General features: G+C 35.2%; 1 protein-coding gene across 3 annotated transcripts in view; it reads right to left on the reverse strand.

Moving 5' to 3' along the window:
- ARIH1 (ariadne RBR E3 ubiquitin protein ligase 1) overlaps positions 1 to 23,420 on the reverse strand; it is an 85,258-nt gene that overhangs the window by 22,441 nt on the left and 39,397 nt on the right. For 2 of the 3 annotated variants that reach the window (XM_064480732.1, XM_010977928.3), the window contains 3 exons: positions 16,731 to 16,875; positions 10,034 to 10,126; positions 9,496 to 9,551 (listed from right to left, as the gene is read on the reverse strand). The exons of the other annotated variant lie outside the window; for it this stretch is intronic. In XM_064480732.1, coding sequence (XP_064336802.1) covers positions 9,496 to 9,551; positions 10,034 to 10,126; positions 16,731 to 16,875 — 294 coding nt within the window. The remainder of the gene's footprint in view (positions 1 to 9,495; positions 9,552 to 10,033; positions 10,127 to 16,730; positions 16,876 to 23,420) is intronic. 3 annotated transcript variants of the gene reach the window in all.

Genomic DNA, 23,420 nt, shown 5'->3' on the forward strand with positions numbered 1-23,420 from the left:
TAGGTGTTCAATAAAAATCTTGCACACAAATATTTAACACAAATGTTTCTACAAAAAGTGAAAGTAACTCAAATGTCCAAGAACTGATGAATGGATAAAATATGGAATATCCATACAGCAGAATATTATTTAGCCATAAAGAAGAATGGCGTACTGATACATGCTACTACATGGATGAACCTTCAAAACATTACATTAACTGAAAGAAGCCAAACACAAAAGATTACACATTGTGTGACTCCACTGAAATGTCCAGAATAAACAAAATGGTACAGACAGAAAACAGATGACTGGATGTCAGGGTCTAGGGCAAGGCGGGAGTGGAGAGCGACTGCTTAATGGATATGGGATTTCTTTTGGGGGTGATGAAAATGCTCTGGAATTAGTTGTGATGGTTGCAGAACATTATGAATATACTAAAAGCCACTGAATTGTGTATTTTAAACTAGTTTAGATGGTGAATATGTTACGTGAAATTTACATCAATTAAAAAATTAAGGAAAGAATCAGACTCAAAGTCAGATGCCCTGATTTCCAAACACGTCTAACTTCCATTACCCATAGTGCTTCTCTGATGTGACAAGCCCTAATGATTTCTTACAGGTGACTCTAGCCTCGGCATAACTGGTGAAGATAAAGGTCAGCCACAGTTATACTAGGCCAAGGTTATTAGGCCTTAGTTAATTTGGTGATAGAGAAGAAAAGTCATCTCCTGTCTTTGAGAATAAGCATTCTCAAGAAGGCGAGTGCCAACCTGGCCATTAACAAGCTCATTTTCTCCACAAAGGCCTGGTGCCATCACTTACGTTGAAAATAGCTATATGCCAGCTCTCGTGGTAGAAGGCAGCTTTTCATGAAGGTAAACAAAATGACTCTTAAATGTCTTCTAGATACACATTCTGAGCACAGTGTCAGAAGCATTTAACCACCCTTGAGTTTTGGGATAATTCTCCGTTTTTACCAATGAGAACTGGAGAGCTGTGATTCGAAGACAGGAAACTTTAAACAAGGATTTTTTTAAGTATGCCAAGTATTAAAAACTATTCCTTACACAGCACCCTGAGCAAGTCAACAGTATTACCCAATTTAGGACTAAAGATAAAATAGTTTTCTTTGAAAAGGGTTTTCTTCCCCCAGACATACCAATTATAGACAAGTACAAAGAAATAAAAATCAGCTGTAACCCTATCACTCAGGAAGAATAACCACTCAGCATTTTTATAGATCTGGACACTTCCCTCCTTTTTTTGTAAATGGATAATTTTAAATAGAGAACTTAGTACATAATATTTTATATCTTAGTTTTTTCCCACTAACATTATTATAGCCATTTTCCAATGCTTTAAAATAATTCATTCCTTTTTAAATGGCTATATTACATTCCATCTTCCCCTATATTGGGCATTTGGGTTGTAGGATTATGCCAATGTGATGATTAACATCTTTATCTTAAAAAAAAAAAACTTTGCTCAAATTTCTGATTATTAAAAAGAAATGTAACATTTACTATCATCTGAATTCATCTAATCCCAGTCAAAGATCAGAACGATCTTACAGCCACCTCTGTCTGGCTCATCTCCTCCTTTTATCACAGTCTAACCCTGACTCTGCCTTGAAAACACATCCAAAATTCAACCATTTTCACTACCTCCTCAACTACTGTCCTGGGTCAAAACCACCATCATATCACATCTGGACTGTTTTAATAGTCTCCCGACCTCCCTGCTCCCACTTAGTCTCTTTTTAATGCCAGCAGTCAGGGCAGTCCTCCATGACTGTGTCATTCCTCTGCTCAAAACGCTCTCAGGGCTCTATCCTAGAATAAAAGCCAAAAGCCTCATAATGGCCTATCAGCCCTGCACAATCAGCTTCATGCAGCCCTTCACAAACTTCTCTGCTTCCTTTCAATCTATAACTTTATATTCATAGTTCGAAAACATTTTTTAAAATTTAAATTAATGATTATCAGTAATTTAATTCATATCTATATAATACTTTATTAATTACCAAAATAACTTGACAATTTATTTAATTTTGCATTTCAGGGAGATGTAATTATTTCACTATGAACTTGAGCTCTGATCCCTTAAGTGTGTATTTTAAACAAATAGTATCCTATAGTGTTTGTGCTAAATTTCCTATTTAGAACACTACACTGCTTTTCTGTTTCACTGCAGAGAAATGATGGGGGGTGGCATTCAATTTACTCTACTATGAGATACACAACTTTAAAGTCATGTGTTTTCAAAGCATTCTCCATAAACTCACTGTAGACTGCCTTAAAAATAAACACAACCTTGGAGTAAGCAAAGATTTTTTTAAGTAGCAATAATCATAAATGGGGGAAAATGACGAATTTGATGCCATTAAAATGAAAACTTTGGTTTATCAAAATCACTCAGAAAAAGGTAAGCACACATTGGGGAAAATAGCTGTAATACATACATCTAACAAAAGATTCACATCAGAATATTTAAAGAAGTCATAGAAAGTAATTAACAAACAGACAAAGTAACAAAATTTTTAAACGGGCAAGTGATCTGAATGGGCACTTCATAAAAAGAGATACCCAACGAAAGGCGTTTGACATCATTACCCACCAGGGAATTGCAAAGAAAAACAACAATGAGACGCCCGTACACATCCATGAGAAAGGCTAGAATTTAAAAAGACTGATGATGCAAGTGTGGACCAGGACTAGAGCGGCCACACAGAGCCAGGAAGTGTGGAGGCACACCTGCCCTGGAGAAGCTGGCAGCTGCCTTGGCAGTATCTACTAAAGCTAAAACTCTCATTCCTCACTTTATACCCAAAGAAATCAGTACATGTCTACCAAGACACATTTAGGAATGTTCTTTGTAGTTTTTTCACAATAGTGAAAACCAAACAAACCAAAAAACCCAACTGTCTATTATCAGAAGACGGAAATACTGCATAACAAAAAAAAAAACAAACAAACAAAATAAGCCAACGTAAAAACATACATATATATTTAATAACATGCACATATCTCAAAGACATACATTACATTAACTGAAGCAGATCTGCACTCACAAAAAGAATTCATGCCACATTTAAATGAGGTTCAAAAAATAGGCAAAACTAACTGATGGTTGACAAAAGTCAGGCTGGGTAGTCAGGTGAGATGGATACTGTCTAGGAAGGGGCACAAGGACGAACATTCTGGGTACTGGAAAATTTCTTTACCTTAATCTGGGTGGTTAGCAAAACAGACTTTTAAGGTAAATGTAGTTTACATACTCTACGTAGCAAATTGAAGCTATTATAATTAAATAAGGATGATGTGTTCCCACTGTAAAAGATGAGATGCAATCTAAGAACACTGTATATCTTTCCAAAAAATAAATAAACTAGATAAGCAACAAGAACAGAAAAAGATGAGATGTCCTGCTATACTGTGATTAATACACCCACCAAAGTTGACTTGGCCCCTTGCCTCAGATGGTACAATCCACAGGGCTTAAGGGCATATCCAGCTTCACAACACTATTTGACAGAATGTAAAAAATAACCATCTGACTTAGAGGTTTGTAATATTCTTAGAGCAGGGCTACATTTATTTCTCTCCGGATCTATTCAATTGCTTGCCTTTATGTAATGTTTACATAGTTATAATGTTATAGAAGTGTACTGGTTTACAATTTTGTGAATAAACCTATTGACAAAACACAAAACTATCTGTTACAGAATAGAAAAGAGTAACTATAAAGACAGTATAAAGTAATTAGGTATCTAATAAAAATTAGAGGGTAGAAGAGATAAAGGTGAACGACAGCATAAAGGAAGCAATTTCCTCACCTTACATAGTTTAAGTAGTTAACATATACTGCTTAAAGTCAATGGAATAGGAAATATCTATCAAAGAATAGCATTTAAGTTATATTATCTAATTTAAAACTATTTTTGAAAAGTACTTTTCTGCCTTTTTCAAACAAGTGGGGAAAGCCAACAGAGGAGGCACTATCTAACCCAAGATCCTAAAATCCATTAAAAAAACAAGTATTACACATCAGTTAAAGCTTTTAAAAGAAGCATCTGGCATAATTTTGCTAGAAATGAGTGGCAATGAGTTGCTGCCATTATCTCTGCTTGTCTGCTTCTAAAACCCCCATATATGAAAATAAATCATACTATTTTTCAGACACACCTTGCAGCATGTTGAATCACAACATCACAGATGTGCCTTAATGCTATCAATGATTAGTCCCAGTGAGACTACATGTATTACTTGAAGGTCTTTAAAGACTAAACAGGTACAAGTTTACCATTATCCCTAATATTAATAGAGAAGCTATATATAGTAAAAGAAATTTAGGTCCTAAAAAAACTACATAAAAAACACAGACATAGAAAACAAACTGTGGTTACCAGGGAGGAAGGGGGGTGGGTGGGACAGATTAAGAGTTTGGGATTAAGAGATATACAATTTGTATATATAAAATAGATGATAACAAGGACCTACCATATAGCACAGGGAACTATATTCAGTTTCTTGTAATGAGCCATAATGGAAAAGAAACTGAAAAATATATCTGTGTATATATGTGTGTATGTATAACCGAGTTACTTCGCTGTACACCTGAAACTAACATTGTTAAATCGACTACACTTCAATAAAAAATAAGAAAAAACAAAAACTAACCAACTGCCAGGATGAAAAGAAATAGATGAAAACTTACTTGGTCTTAACTGATAAGTAATTTAGTTTTCATTAACCTCATGAAAGCATCACGGATAAATCTTGGAACAAAGAAAAACTCTCAAAGCATACAGCTACCTTCCTGACTTTGGAAGTGTAACTATATGAGGCCATTGTGTAGGGGAGCCCCACTGAGCCAAACGGCCTTGATGGCATCACAGCACAGATCAACCACCGCAGTTTGCAATGATGACGTATGCTTATGCAAACAAGAATACTGTATCTTCAGTTACTTATTCAAGGAATATGCCTATAATTCACCCATTGCTAAGGAATAAAAAGGTGAATACAATGAATCACTAATCTTAAGAATTTAAGAGCCTAAGAAGCACTGAGACCAGTAAATACATACTTTCAAGTGTAATGTTTCCAAAGTTAGAGCCACACATCCTGAATGAAATAAGCAAAAGATTCAGTCAACATAAACAGGGTACTTGGAGTGAAACCGCTTACAGCCTAAGAAAGAATACAGACAAGAATACAGGCAATTAGAAAAGTGTTTGGTGAAGGAAATATGGGAGAGCTGAGGAGCACACAGGATGTCTACCAAAATCAAAATGGAAATATAAACTGAGGTGTGAAGAATGACTAAGATGACGAGTAGGTTAAGGTAACTGAAGAATAATACAGAGAGTATTACTTGTAAGAAAATCAGGAGACAGTAGGAAAAAAGCAAGTAAAATCATACCAAATGCAAATAAAATGCACAACACTTTCAAGAAACCAAGTTCTACGTGGGTAGAATGGAGAATGTGAGAAAGGACAGGCGAAAGATGAAGTTGCACAGGTAAGCAATACAGGACAATGGAAGCTACTTGTGAAGAACTGGAAGCTGACGACACTGGGTACAAGGGAATCACATGGGAGCCAGCTGCAGATTCCCAGCCAAGAGAAGATGATGGTCTGGATCAGGTTAACAGCAGTACGAACAGAGACAAATGGATGGATTTAAGGGTAATTAGGATGCTAAATTTACAGAATTTGGTGCAAGCGTGACTCTAAGAAATGCAAGAGAAAAATGAATCAGGGATATCACCAAGGTTCCTAATTTAGGCATCTAGTGGTTCTTGGATACTAAGAAGCAAGAAGGAAGAGTAAGTTTGCTGGTGGAAGGGCAGAAGGAGGGCTGGACATAAGGATGCCAGAGGAATGTACACATGAAGATGCCTGAAAGGCAGTGGGACAAACGGGTCTCAAGTTCGCGAACAGTGTTAATCTGGAGATATAAATTTGGGAATTTCCAATGTTTGCCTAGGGAGAGTGTACAAACTGCACAGAGTGAGAAGTAGTGTGCTGGACAGAACTTTGAGGACCACTTTCAGGAAGAGGTAGGAAAAAAAAGATGATTCTGTAAAGTCAATTAGAGTGGATCTGGAGTAGGCCTAGGGTGGTGGCCTTCGGAAGAGGTGGCTGGGGTGAAGGGGTTTTTCTCAAAATGAGGAGATCACAGAAACGAAAGCCTGTGGCAGGAGTTCTCAAACGCAAATATGCATCAGAACCTTACGAGGAGAGAGTATTTGTTCATACTGCTGGGCCCTGTTCCCAGAGTTTCTGATTCAGTAAGTCTCGAGCCAGGCCTGAGAGTATGTATTCTTAACAAGTCCCTAGGTGATGCTGATGCTACTGGTCAGGGACTACACTTTGAGAACTAGAGGGCTAGGGGTAGGCACTGGAATCACGTTGGATGACAGCAAACCTTGGGAGAAAGGAAGAACAGTCTATGAGGTGTTAGCACTATGAATAATTAAGTGGGACAGACCAAGTCAAGGAGAGAAAATCACAGAGGACTGTGATGTAACTGAAGTGTAAGTATAACGGAAGTGGTGAAATAGTCTGAATACAGCATTTGGGACCGAGGGGAAAAATGACTTCACCTCCTGACCACAAGGTGCATGGGGGGTGGTGTGGGGGGGTGGGGAGCTAGCTTCAATCTGAGAGGGTTAAAGGGTACTATGTCTTCTGGGAAGAATAAGGTTTCAGTTTCAATTCAAGTTGCAAATGAGTTTAATTCAAAGTAACCAAGAAAGCATTCTTAAATCTATCAAATTGGAAATTAAAAAATAATCCATGATTGGGAAGGATTCAGTTTATTTCATACTAAGGGAAAAAAATTAAAGCATATTTCAGTTACGGATCTTAAGATTAAACATGAAAAAATTCCACATTCTCCCACTTAATTAACCTTTTAGATTCTAAAAGAAATAGATTATTTTTAAAAGAAAGAAAATGGAAGGTAAACAAAATTACCATACAATTATTTAAGGTGAAAAATCAAGCTCCCTCTTCTCAATTCTCAAAACCCCAGCTGATATACCTATTAAAATTCTCTTATAAATATTATCCACGTTTTCCATGCATGCACCAGTCTATGTATCCAAGGAGCAAGAAATCCCAAAGAGGATAAACAAAGAGAAATACATATATATAAAACAGTCAAAACTGCCTCAGGCCCAAGTCACAGCAAATCTTGAAAGCAGTAAACAGGGGACAACACTATGATTACAGCTGACTTATGAGAAACAGTGGAGGCAAGAAGGCAGTAGTTATGACAGATTTAAAGCAAAAAAACTATTAGACAAAAGGCCAAAGAGCACATACGTTTGCAGAAATCGCCATATTGCATTACAAAAAGGTCTCAACGGTTTATATTCCCCATTGCACTACATTCTGACTTACATTAGATCCTACCAAGTTATTTTATGCTTTTATTATTTTTAACTTAATGAGGTGGCATTCATTTGTAACATTGTAAGTTTCATTGCTAACAAATTTTTTAACCCTTATCAATCTGAAATGCAAAAAAATTTTTTAAAAACTTGGAATATCTAATTGCGATTCACATTTACTTAACTAGGTATGGTAACTAATATTCATGACCTTTTAAGTTTATTTTACTGCTTGTTTATCCTTTCCATGGGGTTATCTTCTTCCTACCGATTTATAAGAGCCCTTATATTAGCCATATTTGTTTTGTGTGTTCGAAATATGTTCTCCATTTCCCCCAAATAAAATTTCACAAAACAACATCCTTCTAACTACATCTTACTGCCCAAATGCCTCCCCACTCTATACTATCTTCCTTGATATGACCAAAGTTATTCCTAAAATGCAAACCTCATTACCACAGTCTTAACAACCTTCTATGACTAAACTCATCATAAACTGTCAAACTTTTCTCATCTTCATCTCTAATAATCTGATACTTTGTGCTCCAGCTCCCACAGAATACGTAACAGACATTCATGGCCTGTTAAAAAAATACTGGCATCCTTTCTTTAATATTACCCTCCACTCCCTCAACCTAAATTTTTACCCCTTGATTTTACTCCCTAAGAAAGTCTCCCCAAATTCTTCAGGTAGAGTAATTTGCTTCTTTCTAACTGTACTTTATACATATCTCTCTATATAAAACAAACTATGCATTTTATTTATTTATGAATCTCTTGGGGAAAGGAAATAAATCTTAAAATTTTTGTTCTCCTTTGTATATGTGCTCATAAGTAGGCTCCCAGTAAGTGTTCGTGGAATTAATGAAAAGATACAGTGACCTATACTGATGTAATGTCCTGATGTAAGAATGCAAGGAATCAAAGCATCATGGGACAAGATAAAGACAAGTGGAAGGATCCTGGTACTCTAAGATGATACATGGTTTATTTCTGCTAGCTTAAAATAATAATGGAAATAAAATTTACTGAAAGACAGAAACAGTATTAACACAGAGCTGGCAACAACAGTGAGTACGTGTTAGTAATCCACAGTAGGCTGAGATTAATAAAGTAGAAGCAGTGGCTTCATAACTGTGCTGGTTAAGTCCATTTACGGCTTCATCTGGTTAAGAAATTTGCTTATTAAAGTCCATTTTTTAAAAAAAAAGCTGTTTTTACTTTTATTACCTTCAAATCCTAGTACTTAAACACAGGCATACTTTTCTATACAGGTAACTATCCAGGACTAATTATACAACTTGTTTGTGGATCATTCAGGCCCTCAATCTGTTTATTCTCCTAGACTGAAGTCAAGTGGGTAGCATGAGGTTGTGAAAACAACACTGACTCAGGAATTAAGCAACCTGGGGTTCTACCCCATGTACAAGAGGTAACCACTTGTTTCTCTGAGTTCCTTTCTCCTCTTCAAAAGAGAACCTTTCAAGGTGAGTCGTTAGCCAACAGCCTCCAGTTGCACAGCTTTGCAACCTGTGGCAGTGTTCTAGCTGAGGCCACATTCCCCCTGGTTAGTTCTCAGGGAGAGACGGAGCCATGGCATGGGTCCCAGGGCCTGCCATTTCCACTCATCGAGGCAGTCCTATATCCTGGAGTTCCCCACAGGGCTGCCCGACTCTCTCAACCACTATGCAGTCTGAGTCTCTTCCCACTGCATCCTCCTCCCCCTTCTCGCCTTTAACAGGTGTCAGAACTGCATCATGGTCTGTCTACTGCTCCTCCTCTGCTTTAACCTACACAGATACTGTCCCAGAATAAATCTACTCCCCTTTAATTCTGTCCTGGCACCTGCTTCCCTGACACGGTGACATATCCTACTCTCCAATTCCAAGGTTTACTGAAATCTAGCTGTCATGCCTTGCCAAGTTTACCAGAATAGTGACTGGGAATTTAACCAGGTTACAAATGGGCTTGTGTACAACAAAGGATAGTGGATTAGAAAGTATCTTCAGACTTTAAAAATTTCACCTCCTCTGTGGTCTTGAGCAAAACTTAATCTGGTTTAACCAACTAATGAATATTCAACATGCAGAATCTATCAAAAGTACTTACATAACTGTGTTGTCATCCACTAAGATATCACAACCATGAGCAGGACACGAAATAGTCTGAAAAAGATCGAAATTTAAACTATGTCTTCATTCAACAGGTATTTACTGAATGTTTACCATTGCCAGGCACCTTGCTAGGTTCTTAACATTTACATGACCTTAATTGTTCTCTTTCTATTAAAGGAAATGTGTGTGTGTTTATCACCATAAGGTAACTAAAATTCTAACCCAAATAATTGTTTTTTCAATACAAAACTTGAAAGGCAAAAAGCAAGAGATATGACAAAAATTCTCAACAAGTTTAGCCAGATAAATACAAATGTTAATGCCTGCTGAGAAAACATTACCTGGATTGGATCATTAAATGAAATGCCACGTAATAAACAGAAAAAAGCCTCAATTATCTTTCAGTTGTTTTAATCTAGAAAAAAGTTCCCCATGCAATTCACAACCCAGAATGCTTCACCTGTTCATATTTTGTAGGGTCTAAACACTGTAGGAAATTCAACGAAACTCAAGAACAAATTGGCATCTTTTACCTGTCCCATGCCTTCTTCCATTATTTTAGTAGTTAAATATTCACTCCAGCACTGCATACAAAACTTATGTCCACATTCAAGGCCAGTGAAGTACTGTAACAAAAATGATACGTGGACTTTAAAAGATATTATCAGAAAAATCACCATAGACAGTGACTCAAAATAAGGCTCTATTAGGTCACGTTTCCTGTAGTGGCTAAAACGTCCAATCTGACGAGACTAGTTGCGCTCCTAAAATGAAATCCTAGGTGGTAAAATCTATACATGCAAATAAACTGAATACAAAACACCTAATTAATGAGAAATGCATCTACAGTAGATATTCATAATTTCTAGGAAAGGGAGACAAGTTTGTGCCAATAAGCATATGAAAAGATGCTGGATATCCTTAGTCATCAGGGACACGTAAATCAAAGCCACAATGAGACATCACTTCACACCCACTAGGACAGCTATAATCAAAAAGACAAGTAAGTGTTGACATGGATGTGGAGAAATTCAAACCTTCACACACTGCTGGTGGGAATGTAAAGTGGTACAGGAACTTTGGAAAACACTCTGGCGGTTTCTCAAAACTTAAATATAGATTTATTACCGTACGAGTCAGCAACTCCACTCCTAGGTACACATATCCAAAAGAAATAAAAATACACATCTCACACAAAAGCTTGTACACAAATGTTCATAGCAGCATTACCAGAATAATCCAAAAATGGAAACAATCCAAATATCCACCAACTGACAAATAAAATGTGGAATACCATATAATGGGGTTTCATAAAAAGGCATGAAGCACTGATACGTACAATTTGGACAAACCTTGAGAACATCATGCTAAGTGAAAGAGGCCAGTCACAAGAGACCACATATTGCTTGATTCTACTTATGTGAAAGGTCCATAACAGGCAAATTCATAGAGAAAGAAAGAAAGATTCACGGTTGCCTAGGGATGGGAAGCCTAGAGGGGCAGTGGGAAGTGACCGTAAGAGGATACAGGTTTCTTTTTAGGGGTATGAAACGTTATAAAATTAACTGTGGTAATGGCTGCACAACTCTGTGACTATATTAAAGGCCACTTTAAGTAGGTGAATTGTATGGTATGTAAATTATATCAGAAAAGCTGTTATAAAAAAAGTCACACTAATACAGCATATTTCATGGAGCTGATGGAACACAGCTAATCTAGAAAATAAAATCTTATGGAAACCAAAATATTTACTCAAATAGCAAAGACTAATAGTAACATTTTGGTCTAATCATATAATACTTATATAATTTTGAAATACTATCAATTTGAAAATGTTAAATGTAGTATACTATATTCTATAATGGGATACTAAAAGCAAGTACTTTAAATAATGTTAAGAGTCTAAAGGACTGTAGTATCAGAAGACAAATAATGATTACCATATTTTAATTTAAGAATATTTTATAATATTTACTACCAAATTATTTTAAAGTGAGTAAGTAACAGAGAATCATGGTTAAGAACAATTATTTAACAATATGAGTTTATGTTGAAAAATGTCTCCCTCATCCCCTGTTCTCTACCCAGAAGTAATCACTATTTCCAGTATCTCACATATTAACATTCTTCCAAAGATGTTGTAATGTACACAGGTACACACACATGGTAAAAGTACCACAAATTCTCTTCTGCATCTTGGCTTTCTTTATTATTACTATTATTATCTTTGTGATCATATGAATGTGTGTCAGGACAGATTTGTAAAAGTGAAATTATAATAGTATACATTTACAGTTTGATCATTACAAAGCTTTGTTCAAAGAGGTTGTAGCAATTTGTATCATTCAAGAGAACCTAGATTCTCAACACCCATCTCAACACAGTATATTACCAAACTTTGATTTTTATCAACCTAACAGGTGAAAATAAACTAACTCCCATTAGTTTTTTTTCTTTTGTTTCCGTTTTTAAATTTTTTTCTTTTTTAAAAATTATTTTATAGGTGGGGAGGTAATTTTAGGCTTCTTTATTTAAACAGAGATACTGGGGATTGAACCCAGGACCTTGTGCTTGCTAGGCATGCACTCTACCACTGAGCTATACCCTCCCTCTCCCGTTAGTTTTGATTTTAATTTTTTTATGAATGAAATTTATTTAAACATTTGAAAAAAAGATTTGAAGCTGTAGTTTTTTGCGTGTGTGCAGTCTCTTCACCTTTTTTGCCCATTTTTCCTCTGAGTTTTTTTTCCTTAGTGATTTACTGGGGATTTTTACTTATTTAGAAAATCGGCTGTTTGTAAGTGTGGAAAATATTTTCTCTCAGTTTCAATGTTCACATCATTTTACAGCTGTGTAGAAGCTTGTATTTTTATGTAGCAAATGTATTAGTTCTGAAACATATGGCTTCTTAGTTAGCTTTGATATAAGGAGTTAGGTAGGAGTCTGTTTGCAACCTAGATAGCTACCAAGTTGTTCCAACATCATTTATTAAATAATCCACCTTGTTTGAAATGACTTCTCTGTTATATACTTAATTCTCTTCATGCATACTTGACTCTATCCTGTTTCACTGCACTGCCTGTTGCTGAATTTGATAGGACTAACTCCCTCCCCACCCTCAAGTCTGTTCTCTTTTTTCTTTATTTTTATTCTTTATTTCAAAATACTTGTCATCCATTTATCTCCCCGTTTCTTCATACGGATCTTTCATATTCCTTGCCAAGTTTACTCTTAGATCTTTTATTTATCTTGTGACTCTTATAAGTGATATTTCAAATTCTGTAACATTTTCTAATTAGCTGTCATTTAAAATAGCTAATTTCTGATGTCACTTATGATATTAGATGCAAATAGTTAATTACTGTATTACAACATTATCAACTATTTTTAAAATGCCTGAAGAGTAGCCATGGAATAAAATGTATCATTTCTAAGACTGGTTTTACAGACTAAATGACATGAAAAATACCAAGTTTAAAATGCGGTGCTATTCAGAGATTGACAATGGTTCTAACTCATTCACAAAATGAGTGAAATTAAATAACTAGAAAATCAACATTCTTTTTTTCTTTTTTTCGCCCAGGACCTCCTGGCATGCTAAGCGTGCGCTCTACCACTGAACTATGCCCCAAACCCCTGGAAATCAATGTTCTCGTCCATTAAAAAAAAAAGGATCTGGGGGAACAAATGAAAGAATCTACTCATTATCTCCCAGCAGTGACAACAGATCTGGCACTAACCTATTGCCAGATTACTAATGGAGAGTATTTGATTTTCAAGGCCTTAATGGGAAGGAGCATTCTGCAAAGGACAAATATAGTAGAGGAATATACCAGCAATTCTAAAATGTTTTATTCATAACTTAAAAACACATACACATCCTAATGTGCTTTATTATTTTTTCAAATAAGAATCCTTAAGACTGAGAGAGTAAAGGTCACAATAGTCACTAAGTGATCACATCTCTATTTGGCCAGCGCTCCACTGTAAGATAAAAAGACAAAAACAAAGCTTTTTTTTCCTTCTAATAACTTTTCTATTTAAACAGGTAACAAGACTAAACAAGATAAATCAGGTAAATTACACACGCATGTCCAAAGATAAAGCAACACTAAACCATAGTACACATATATTCACTGTGCTCAAGAATTCTGTCATCATGGATGTATCAGGGTATTTTTCCTGCCTGTCTTATTTCCCTCTCCTCCGTCCTCCTGACATCCTTGTCCCCTTACTGGCTTGTGCTGACCTGCTTGGCTCCTGGGCCTTTCCGTGACTCTGAGGATCGTATTATTCATCACATTTATCTCTGTTTATATCATAAATATATTTGACCAAGAGTACACTAAAAATATACAAAATACTATCTACAACAGAAATTAATGGTTTCAAGAAAAAGAACTGAAAGGGCAATACACACTCTCAAAGGTTTCATTTATCTGCGCCATTTCACACACATAGGAACTAATGTCAAACAGCAATAAAAACAGTAAGAATTATCTGTCCTCCAACAGAAGCTGCCCAAATAATCTCTAAAGTTGAAGCCATTTTGTTTATAAAACTGAGGAAATATAATCATGGCACTAGTTCCCTCACCTGTAAAATGGAATGAATTAATAAAAAGGAAGACAGGGTAGGACTTAGATCAGATGTTTTCAGTGTTCCCAGGAGCACAAAGACTCAAGGTGCCCCCGGGGAGGGGAATCAGAGGGTGGACTACCCTCACGATCTTCAGCTTTGCCTCTATCTACGTAACATACCTCATTCTTAGAAAATAGACTTATTTCATAAAAATGAGACAGGGTAGCCCAAGTTATATCTCCTAGTAGAATGAGAGTTTAGTACAGCTAGATGGAATGCTTTGTTTCAAACGAACATTATAATAAAGTGAGTAACTGTTGCCAGGGCTAAGAAACCCCTGAACTGGTCACAACACAAGGAGGTGAGGGTGGTGGCATGGGGGAGGAATCTGTGAATTTAAACAGTGTTCCAAAGACCCAGGAAATTGTTTTTAAAGAATCGACCACTCAAAACCATTAACTCCAAAGTATTATAATTGAAGATATCAGAAGCATTTATTTAAAAACCTGTTTTCATGTGGCACGTATAAGCCAAGCTCCTTAATAAAAGGATAACGGTGTCAAAGATACACAATCATGAAAGGAAGTATCAGTGTTGGAAGAGAATAGTGGAAATCGAAACATGGGAGTTATACAACATAAGTAAAGAAATCATTCATTCAGTTAACAAAGTTTCAATGAAGAATCTGAAGTGACATTTACTGGCAAACAGTAAGGTTAAAATTCTTCTTCTTTATTAGTCTAAAAAACTATGAGAAAAGAAGTCCAAGTTTAGTGATTAATTTTTCCTAATGTTTGACACAGTTTCCATAACACTTTAACTTACTTTCCAACCCACGCTGCTGTTGGCTTTCTTTCCTGTCACTTTCATAGCCAAACTTCCTTTAAAAGAGTAATTTGTTTACATTTATTGCCTCCACTTCCTTTCCCACCTTCAAGTCAATGATCCCAGCCAGTTTGGTTTCCCATTTTATTTCCAAGATCATCAGTAAATTTCTTGTTAATTCCAAACTCACTTTCCAATTCTTTTCCCAGCACTGTTTCCCATTTTTGAAGCTGCATTCTCTTCCTTTGGCTTCTGTAATGCTACATTTTCCTGATTCACCTGACTACCACACCTTCAGAGGTTAATTAAAATGTAAATTTCTGTGAGAAGTCCTCTCTGATCCAAAACTGGGTTAGGTGTCTCTCCAACATTTTCCCACAGTATCATGGCCTATATCAAAACACTTACCATTTTTTTCCTGAATATTTCATTTTACTTATCTGCCCAGCTAATCTGTAAATTATCTAAGGCAGATATTATGCCTTTATTCTCCATTGTTTGTAACATTTAGAATAGTTCCTGGTGTGTTGAATGAATGAATGAACAGTAGGTTCTCCATTATCAGTTACAAACTGCAAGCACTCGAATTACATTTAAGATGATGTAAACTGAGGAGGAGCTGCTCACAATAAAGCAGGAGAAGGAATGCCCAAGAATAGGGTTAACTTGCATAATTTGGGACTAATTATTTGAGCCTTAGTATTATTCCCTCACAGAAACATTTATAAACTGTAAATACGACACAAATGTCAATGGCAAAGAGAGTCTGTTAAAGAAAGATAATAAAATAGTCAAAACATGAAATAAATATATTTTTAATAGAAGTGCAGATTGTCCTTCTTAAATACTTAAGTTAGGGTTGTGATTTAAGGAGAGGGAAATGGTACAATTCTCAGGCTGATAGAGATTTGAAAGAATATCTTCTTCAACTCATCTGAAAGATTAAAAAAACTGAGATCCAGTGAGATTACATGATTTACTATCCAGAACCAAGCAGGTAGTTTTAGAACTGTGATCAAAACTTGAGAATCTGAAAATTCAATTCAGCATTTTACTTACTAACTAAATTATTTTAACTCTGATTCTCCATTTCTCTAAGAGAATGTAACTAACTTTCTTTTAACACCTCTCTTCAAAGGACTTGCACATGTGAACAAATTAGTTCCTTTCAAATGGGTTTAGAGGTACACATGTTAAACTCAAAGATAAACAGTGAAAAACCTTCAGTATGTTAAAATATATAATACTGGCGACAAAGACCTGGTATATAGTAATTACCAGAAAAAGCTGCTTAACTATTAAAGCAGAGAATATAACAAGACAGTAATAATGGTAGAATTAAATTATTTCTTAGATATCTTGAAGCACCTTAAGAGGCGAGTTGCAAGTAACTAAAGACATTTCTGCAACAAATATAATTTTCCCATAGTTACTAATAAAGTGCCTTCAGGGGAAGATGTTTATTTACGCCTAAAATTTCTTTACTAGACATGCCAAAGTAAATCACCTAAATTCAACAGGTTTTCAGAGGGATACCTGTACTTAAGAATTTCTGTTAGAATGAATCTGTAAATGTGAAAATCTTTTGTTACGAAGCATCCTGAAAGCTCTCTAGTGAAATAGTTACTGCTTTAAAAAGCAAACAAGGGAGGAGTGAGAGAGAACAAGCTCTTACTCCTTCTCTTCTTTCCTTCTCCTTAATATATTGACTGGTTACTTTCTTTCTACAATCCTAGACTCCCAGATCTTCCTTTGTTTAAATAATGAAAAGTTGATTTACCCTCTGAAATAGTCAGTTCTAGCCTTAAACTACCAGATACTCACCGAGTTAGGGTAGTTCAAGTAGCAGATCTGACAAGGCATATCCTGTGCTGATGACCTTGTATTCATCTGGCGTGTTCGAGACTTTTTACTTGGATTAATTACATGACACTCAGCAAAGAGCTTCTCCAGGTTTCCATCAAAGTACCTGCATTATTTAAACAGAAAGGATGAGAGCCCGGCAATAGCACACTCTTAGAGCTCTCCAAAAGCCTGATTTTCCATAGGGAAAAGCAATGAAGTGAATTAAACCAAGATCATAACCTTTTTTGCTCAGAGGAAATGAATTGCATGGCTACAAACTGTAGCAAATAGGAGTATACATGTACAAAGAGAGACTGAATTTCTGTTGCTATTTTGATACTTCTTATTTTGTTTTTAATCCTGTAAAGTTAAGCTATTTGTAGTATTAACAGTACTATAACCAAAACCTAAGGATGAAACCTGTACTATCTCTAGTGATGCCTTATGAAGAGTAACGGTATATTAAAAGGCTAGACTACACTTTATACAGATGAATTCATTTTATTAATAACTTTAGTTATACCAGTTTAAATATATTAGCAACTAAATCACCTACAAAGCATATCTTATCCCACAAATCATTTTAAAAATGAAACGATTACATGTGTCTCATTTTACAAAAGACTCGCTTTCCAAATACTCTTTTGAAATACTTTTTAATTTACCAAGAAAGGGAAGAAAGATGAAACAAAAGTGTATCTTGAAAAGCTTTTTCTATCAAATAGTCCATATATTAACTTTTTCATAAAATGTGTATCTAAATATACAGAAGTAGTTCACTATCTAAAATATCACCAGCATGGTATGGCAACTACTATCCACAGAGTTTCAATGAACTATAAACTTTTTGACAAAGATAGAGGTAAACACTTAGCACAATCCACTAATCCAGTTAAGACATGGTCTTTGACCTCCCGAAATATCTTAATATTCTAAAGAGAAAAACAGTAAGATTAAAAAAAAAACTTTCAATTTTTGCATCACTATAATCAGCAAAAAATATTAATGTGGAATCTGGTCTATGTACTTTTTAGCTTGTAAAGTTCAGATTTAAATAACTACAATGTTCTCTATATATGAACAGGAGGTTCTCAAGCTAAAAAACAACTGATACTCAAAAGAGATTTCCAATATCTGTAATGAAGGTCTTGTTCAGGCTTTGTGTCATTTATGGTATCTCCAGAAAAAATCACTCAAATGAGAACAAACCACATCATTCTCCTAAAACAAATAAATATCTTTTTATAAATACTTTTACTACAATAATGTTTCAATGAAATGATCAAATTATCAATCAAAACGTCAACACATTATAAAAGGGGGGTTCATATGAAGTTGTCCCTGATGATTCAGCTTATCAAAGACACAGAGCAGAAAAATCAAATGCTTTTCTACAAATGTTATCTCTGAAAAAACCTAAGGTGCAAGTTTTATCTAAAAAGTAGAAAGTGTATATAAAACTAACACTAAATATGAATACAAAAACCAATTAAAAAACCTTGTTTTTATAAAAAATATTCATGCTTACAAGAAAAAACAAACTCTTGTCACCTAAAACTTGATTACACAAAATTAGTAAATGCTAATACTTTGGTGAACATTCTATTCAACATTCTATGCAAACATAGCCAAACAGACATGTGCTTATTTCATTCAAATAATTTCACACTCCAGGCTTATTACCTGCTTTCTTTACTGAACAATATGTAACAACATCTCTGTCAACGAGCATGGGTCTACATTATTTCTACTGTTGCATAGTATTCCACTGTAGGTATATAGCATAATTTACTTAAATAACCTGATACTGTAAGACACAGATGTTCTGCATACAAACAATCCTAGATTAAAATCTTGGCCTACGTGATGAGAGAAAAACACCTAGACTTAAGTTGCATTTCTTATTAGTCAAGCTGCAAGTATTTTTCTGTGAAGGTCTTGCTATTATTTTACAAGTTCAGAATGGAAACAGGAAGATTAACCCTTTGTCTTTCAGACTGCTTTCTTCCCCCAGCTTTCCAATCTTGTTTAATGGTGTTTAACTGCCACTTTTAATTTTTATGTAGGCAGACTTACCATGCAACCCTGTTGTGATTTATGGATTTCATATCAAGAAAAGATCTCTATTCAAATTCACTCATGATTTAGGTCTTTAAACTGTTTCCATTAAAACTACTGATTCACATGTAAATTAGGTTTACGTAGGAAGGAGGAAAACAGGGATTCCATTCCATTTTAAGCTGAACGGCTAACCATTTACTGAAGGGTGTTTCAACTACCTGAACCGCTTCTTCCCACCTTGAGGTCTCACCTCAAACCTCATTTCCTCAATTAAGTCTTCTTTGACAGTTTCTCCCACTCAAATTAGGTAAGATTCTCTTACATTACATTCTCACAGAACTTTGTACTCCTGCACAACACATCACATTACTAACTCTGTAATCATTATTATTTTGTTTTCTCTGCTAAAATGTAAACCTCATGAAGACTATTTTATTTCCACAGCAGCCCTAGTACCTAGAAGAATCTTATAAGCATTCAATTTCTTTTTAAAGAATAATTGACAAAGAGTAACCTCTTAATGATAATTGACAGTGATAAATCTGAATTTCTTTAGTTTATTTAGGAATATTTCTTAAAGATAGCAATATACTGGAGTTTATAGTTTTTAGTTCATTCTAGAAACCAAAGAACTTTCAAATACAGACCAGGAGGACAGAATGGAGAGTTTAAGAATCCACTCATACTGCTGGGCAGAGCAAGCATAGGGATCTTTTTCACTTGTTAAATTCCATTTTAAAAGAAATACAACACTTAAAATTTTGTTTTGATTTTATTTATTACATGGTCTGTTCACCAATGACTCTTATATGGTTATCTGGAAGATAGTGAAGTCAATTTATTTCTACTAAACATAAATTAAACTTAGTACTTAAACTGTTTCTTATTTTGCCAACTTTAAATAATACATTGTCTTTATATGACCCTACATTTAACTCTATAGCTTTGGCTGGAACTTCCTAGAGCTTTTCCCAGTTGATTATCATTTTATATAATTTTTTTCACAAATGACACTGTTTTTACATTATTTAGCTTTCTTTTCAAGAACAGTAAAAATTGCTTTCTATTTCCTAAGATTGATAACCCTAATTACTTAGACATAATTAAAATGTTTAAATGTATTCAAATGCTCCTTTGGCCAAAAACCTACCCACTCGACCCCAAATATTCTCAATACTGACAGCATCCATTTTCTTCCAGTATCCGTTGTTACTGAAGTCTGCAGTCAAAATAATTCACATTTTATGATTCACATCATTTTTAACTAAAATAATTGTAATGTTTCTTCATTTTTGAAGTTTATTTCTATAGGGTTTGAGCATTTAACTTTCTCTTTTGAAATGCCATTTAAGTAGTGATTACTTTAAAATCTTCTTAGTTATTAAGACCTGCTTGATTTGCACTTAGTCTTTGTCCATTTGTCCTCCGTGTCTACCATCTGCTAACTCCTCCTTTGTCCTTTTCCTCTCTTATACCTCTCTGTTTTCCATAGTATCTGCTCTATTTAGCTGTTGCCAATGTGGTTTTAAGTTCTAAGGGATTTTTCTTATTCTGTCAGCTTCCTTTTCGTATCGTTCTGTTGTTTTATCAGTTCATCTCTGAAACCTTATAGAGTCTATGTTTAATGTTCTTAAAAGAATAATGAAGGTTTTTTTTTCCCCTGCCTATTTTGACAGTTTTATTATGGACTACTATGCTCAAGAATATAGGTGGATTCTTAACTCCCTATACTTTGTATACCTGGTCACTACATATTAGAAAGTTCCTTCAGTTTGCTGGCTTTTATGTACATCCTTGCCTGTGAAAAACAGACCAAAATGTGGTCCATATTCTCTGGCTTGATGATCATTACTTCCGTTTACTAAGTTCTTCTACCCTGAAACCCCGGAAACTTCAACAACCATACACTATCCAAAATACTCTGATTTATTTAGCCATGTTCATGCCCTTCTGCTGAGGAGAAAGAAGTGCCAAAGCTTTTACTGCTTTCTCAAAAGAGACCATAGCCCCCCAAATGACAAAAACCAATACTATTTTTTAAAACTACGTTTTACTTCAAAGAAAACAAAGACAGTGGCTTCTGTGCCCTCTGTCCAAATATGCGCATGCAGGGAAGTCCACACCCTCAGCTCTGCTCAACTGTCTTTTCCTCCTGCTACATATGAGCAGCACAACTCAGTGACTAAGATGAAATAAACTACTTGTGACCTATGCAATAGTGGGTCTGATTTCAACTAAAGAGAAAAAATGGTTTCTTCTAGTACATGAAAAGAAATACCCTTCTATTATTTTGATAAAATCAATATAGTTTCAATACATTTAATGGACCTCGTCAGGTTGTTAATGTTGAGAATCTCTAAAGTATGCTGAAAATCTCGCTATGCTAAAACTAAGAATAAGCAATCAAAATATGAGAGTACATAATTCAGATCACTTTTACATACAGCTCTGTTGCAGATGAACCAACTATATGTGGGGACTGTGCCAGTTAGTGCCAATGTTAATCAACTGCTTTGAAGGAAAGAGATGGACGGCCTGCAATATGACATACTAAGTATGCAAGAGGTAGAAGAAGAATGCCAGGGAAGTATTCAAAATAGCCACCAACTTCGAGAAGTCAAAAGGACTTAATAGTAAATGTGGTAAGATTCAGGGAACAAGGAGATCCAGGGCACATCATACAAGATGCAGAGAATTGTACCTGATGTCGGTGAGCACAACTCTAGAATGAAATATGACTGACCCTCTATGAATCTGTGCAAAGCTACAGGTTTTGAGAAAATTGGGGCCTGAACAGTCAAGAGCATTCCAATGGAGTGTAGAGTACAGACGAGCAGAATGGAATGAAAGTACGGAAGGTTTTCGAAAGTCAGATAATATAACTTTGTTAAGTAGGAACCACCACAAAGGTAGCAGAGGTTGGTAAAGTAAGCTGACATGATGGAAGTACAGGACAGATACGAGATTGGAGCCCAGGAAGGTGGTGAGGAAACTGTATCTGCAAAAAGGTTAGATTCACCTGCAGGTACTAAAGGAACTACCATTCCTACATGCCCGACAAACAAGTGGAACATTCACTTTTAAGGTTCCTTTTCCTAAGTGTGCGTTTTAAAATTATTTTTTATTCTGAAATAACACAATTCTAGAAAGGTGCATAAACATAAATGAGCAGCTTACAAATGTTATTAAAGCAAACACCTGCTTATAACCACAACCCAGGACAAGAACCGGAGCAAAGCCAGTACTTTAGAACCCTCCAAACACCCCTTTCTCAGTAACAAGCTCCTCTTTCCCCCCAAAATGATCACCACCCCATTTTTCTTTATAGTTTTACCACCTAAATATGCATTCTTAAACAATATAACTTATTTTTGCCTGTTCTTGAATTTCTTATCAACACAACCATACAGGAGACAGGTATTCTACTGAATGTCTTCCTTTCATTCAATATATTGGTTTTTAAGATTAATCTATATGGTCACTTATAGCTCCAGTTCACTTATTTTTCATTGTAAAATAGTTATATAAATATACCATTATCTATCTTTCTATCTATAGACATTTGGGTTCTTTGACAATGGAGCTAGTATGAGTAACACTGCTATGAACATGTTTCTATATGACTTTCAATTGAGGCATGCATCATTTCTTTCTGTTGGGTGTATACCTGGGAGTGGGACTACTGGGTCAGAGATATGCACGTAAATGCTAAGAGAAAAAAAATTAAAATTTTGTATTTCTTTCTAAAATCATGTATTTTAACAACTTATCTTAGACTCCTCTGGATTTTCTATACACACAATTCATATCAGCAATGAATATTAACTGCTTAGTATCTGCCTTATAGCCATTATACTTTATTATTATTTGGGGTACACTACTAGCTAGGATCTTCAGTACACTGAACGTAAGTGAAGGTAACAGGACATCCATGTCCTGAACTCCATCTAAAAAGGAAATATTTTCATCATTTCAGCATGAATTATGGTATCTCCTACAGATGTTTTCATAAATTTATAAGATTAAGAAAGTTCCCTTTTGTGCCTAGTTTGCTAATGATTTCTTCAAATCATAAATGATTACTGATTTTTAGCAATTGCTCCTCTGTATCTATTAAAATGTTATTTTCATTAAGTTGTTCAAGTGACCAATCATATTGGAATTGTTTCAGGTTAAACCAACCCATCATTCCTGGGATAAATCTCAGGCGGCCATGATGGATTATCATCCTCTATGTATTGCTGAATTCAATTTGCAAATATTTTGGGGTTTTCCTCTTTTTGTTTGCATCTATGTACATGAGAGAAACCGATACGTAATTTTTCTTTGGGTTTTAGTATCAAGGTTGTGATGGCCCCATGAAGGTGGAGGAGACTCTTTTTCTGTTTTCTGAAAGAATATAAAGTTAGGTATTATAAGGTTAGAGTTACTGTCTCACTAAATGTTGGTAGAATTTTCTAGTATATCCATCTGGACTTAGACTTTTCTTTATAGACAATTTCACTGTAGTTACAGCCCCTTGTGGGTTTTTCTAGTTCTTATGTAAATTTTGGTAAATTGCAAATTTTGACATAGTGATCTACAATATCTTTTTTTTTCTTTTAGTAT

This window comes from Camelus dromedarius, chromosome 29 (assembly GCF_036321535.1).
Source record: "Camelus dromedarius isolate mCamDro1 chromosome 29, mCamDro1.pat, whole genome shotgun sequence".
Lineage (NCBI taxonomy): Eukaryota > Metazoa > Chordata > Mammalia > Artiodactyla > Camelidae > Camelus > Camelus dromedarius.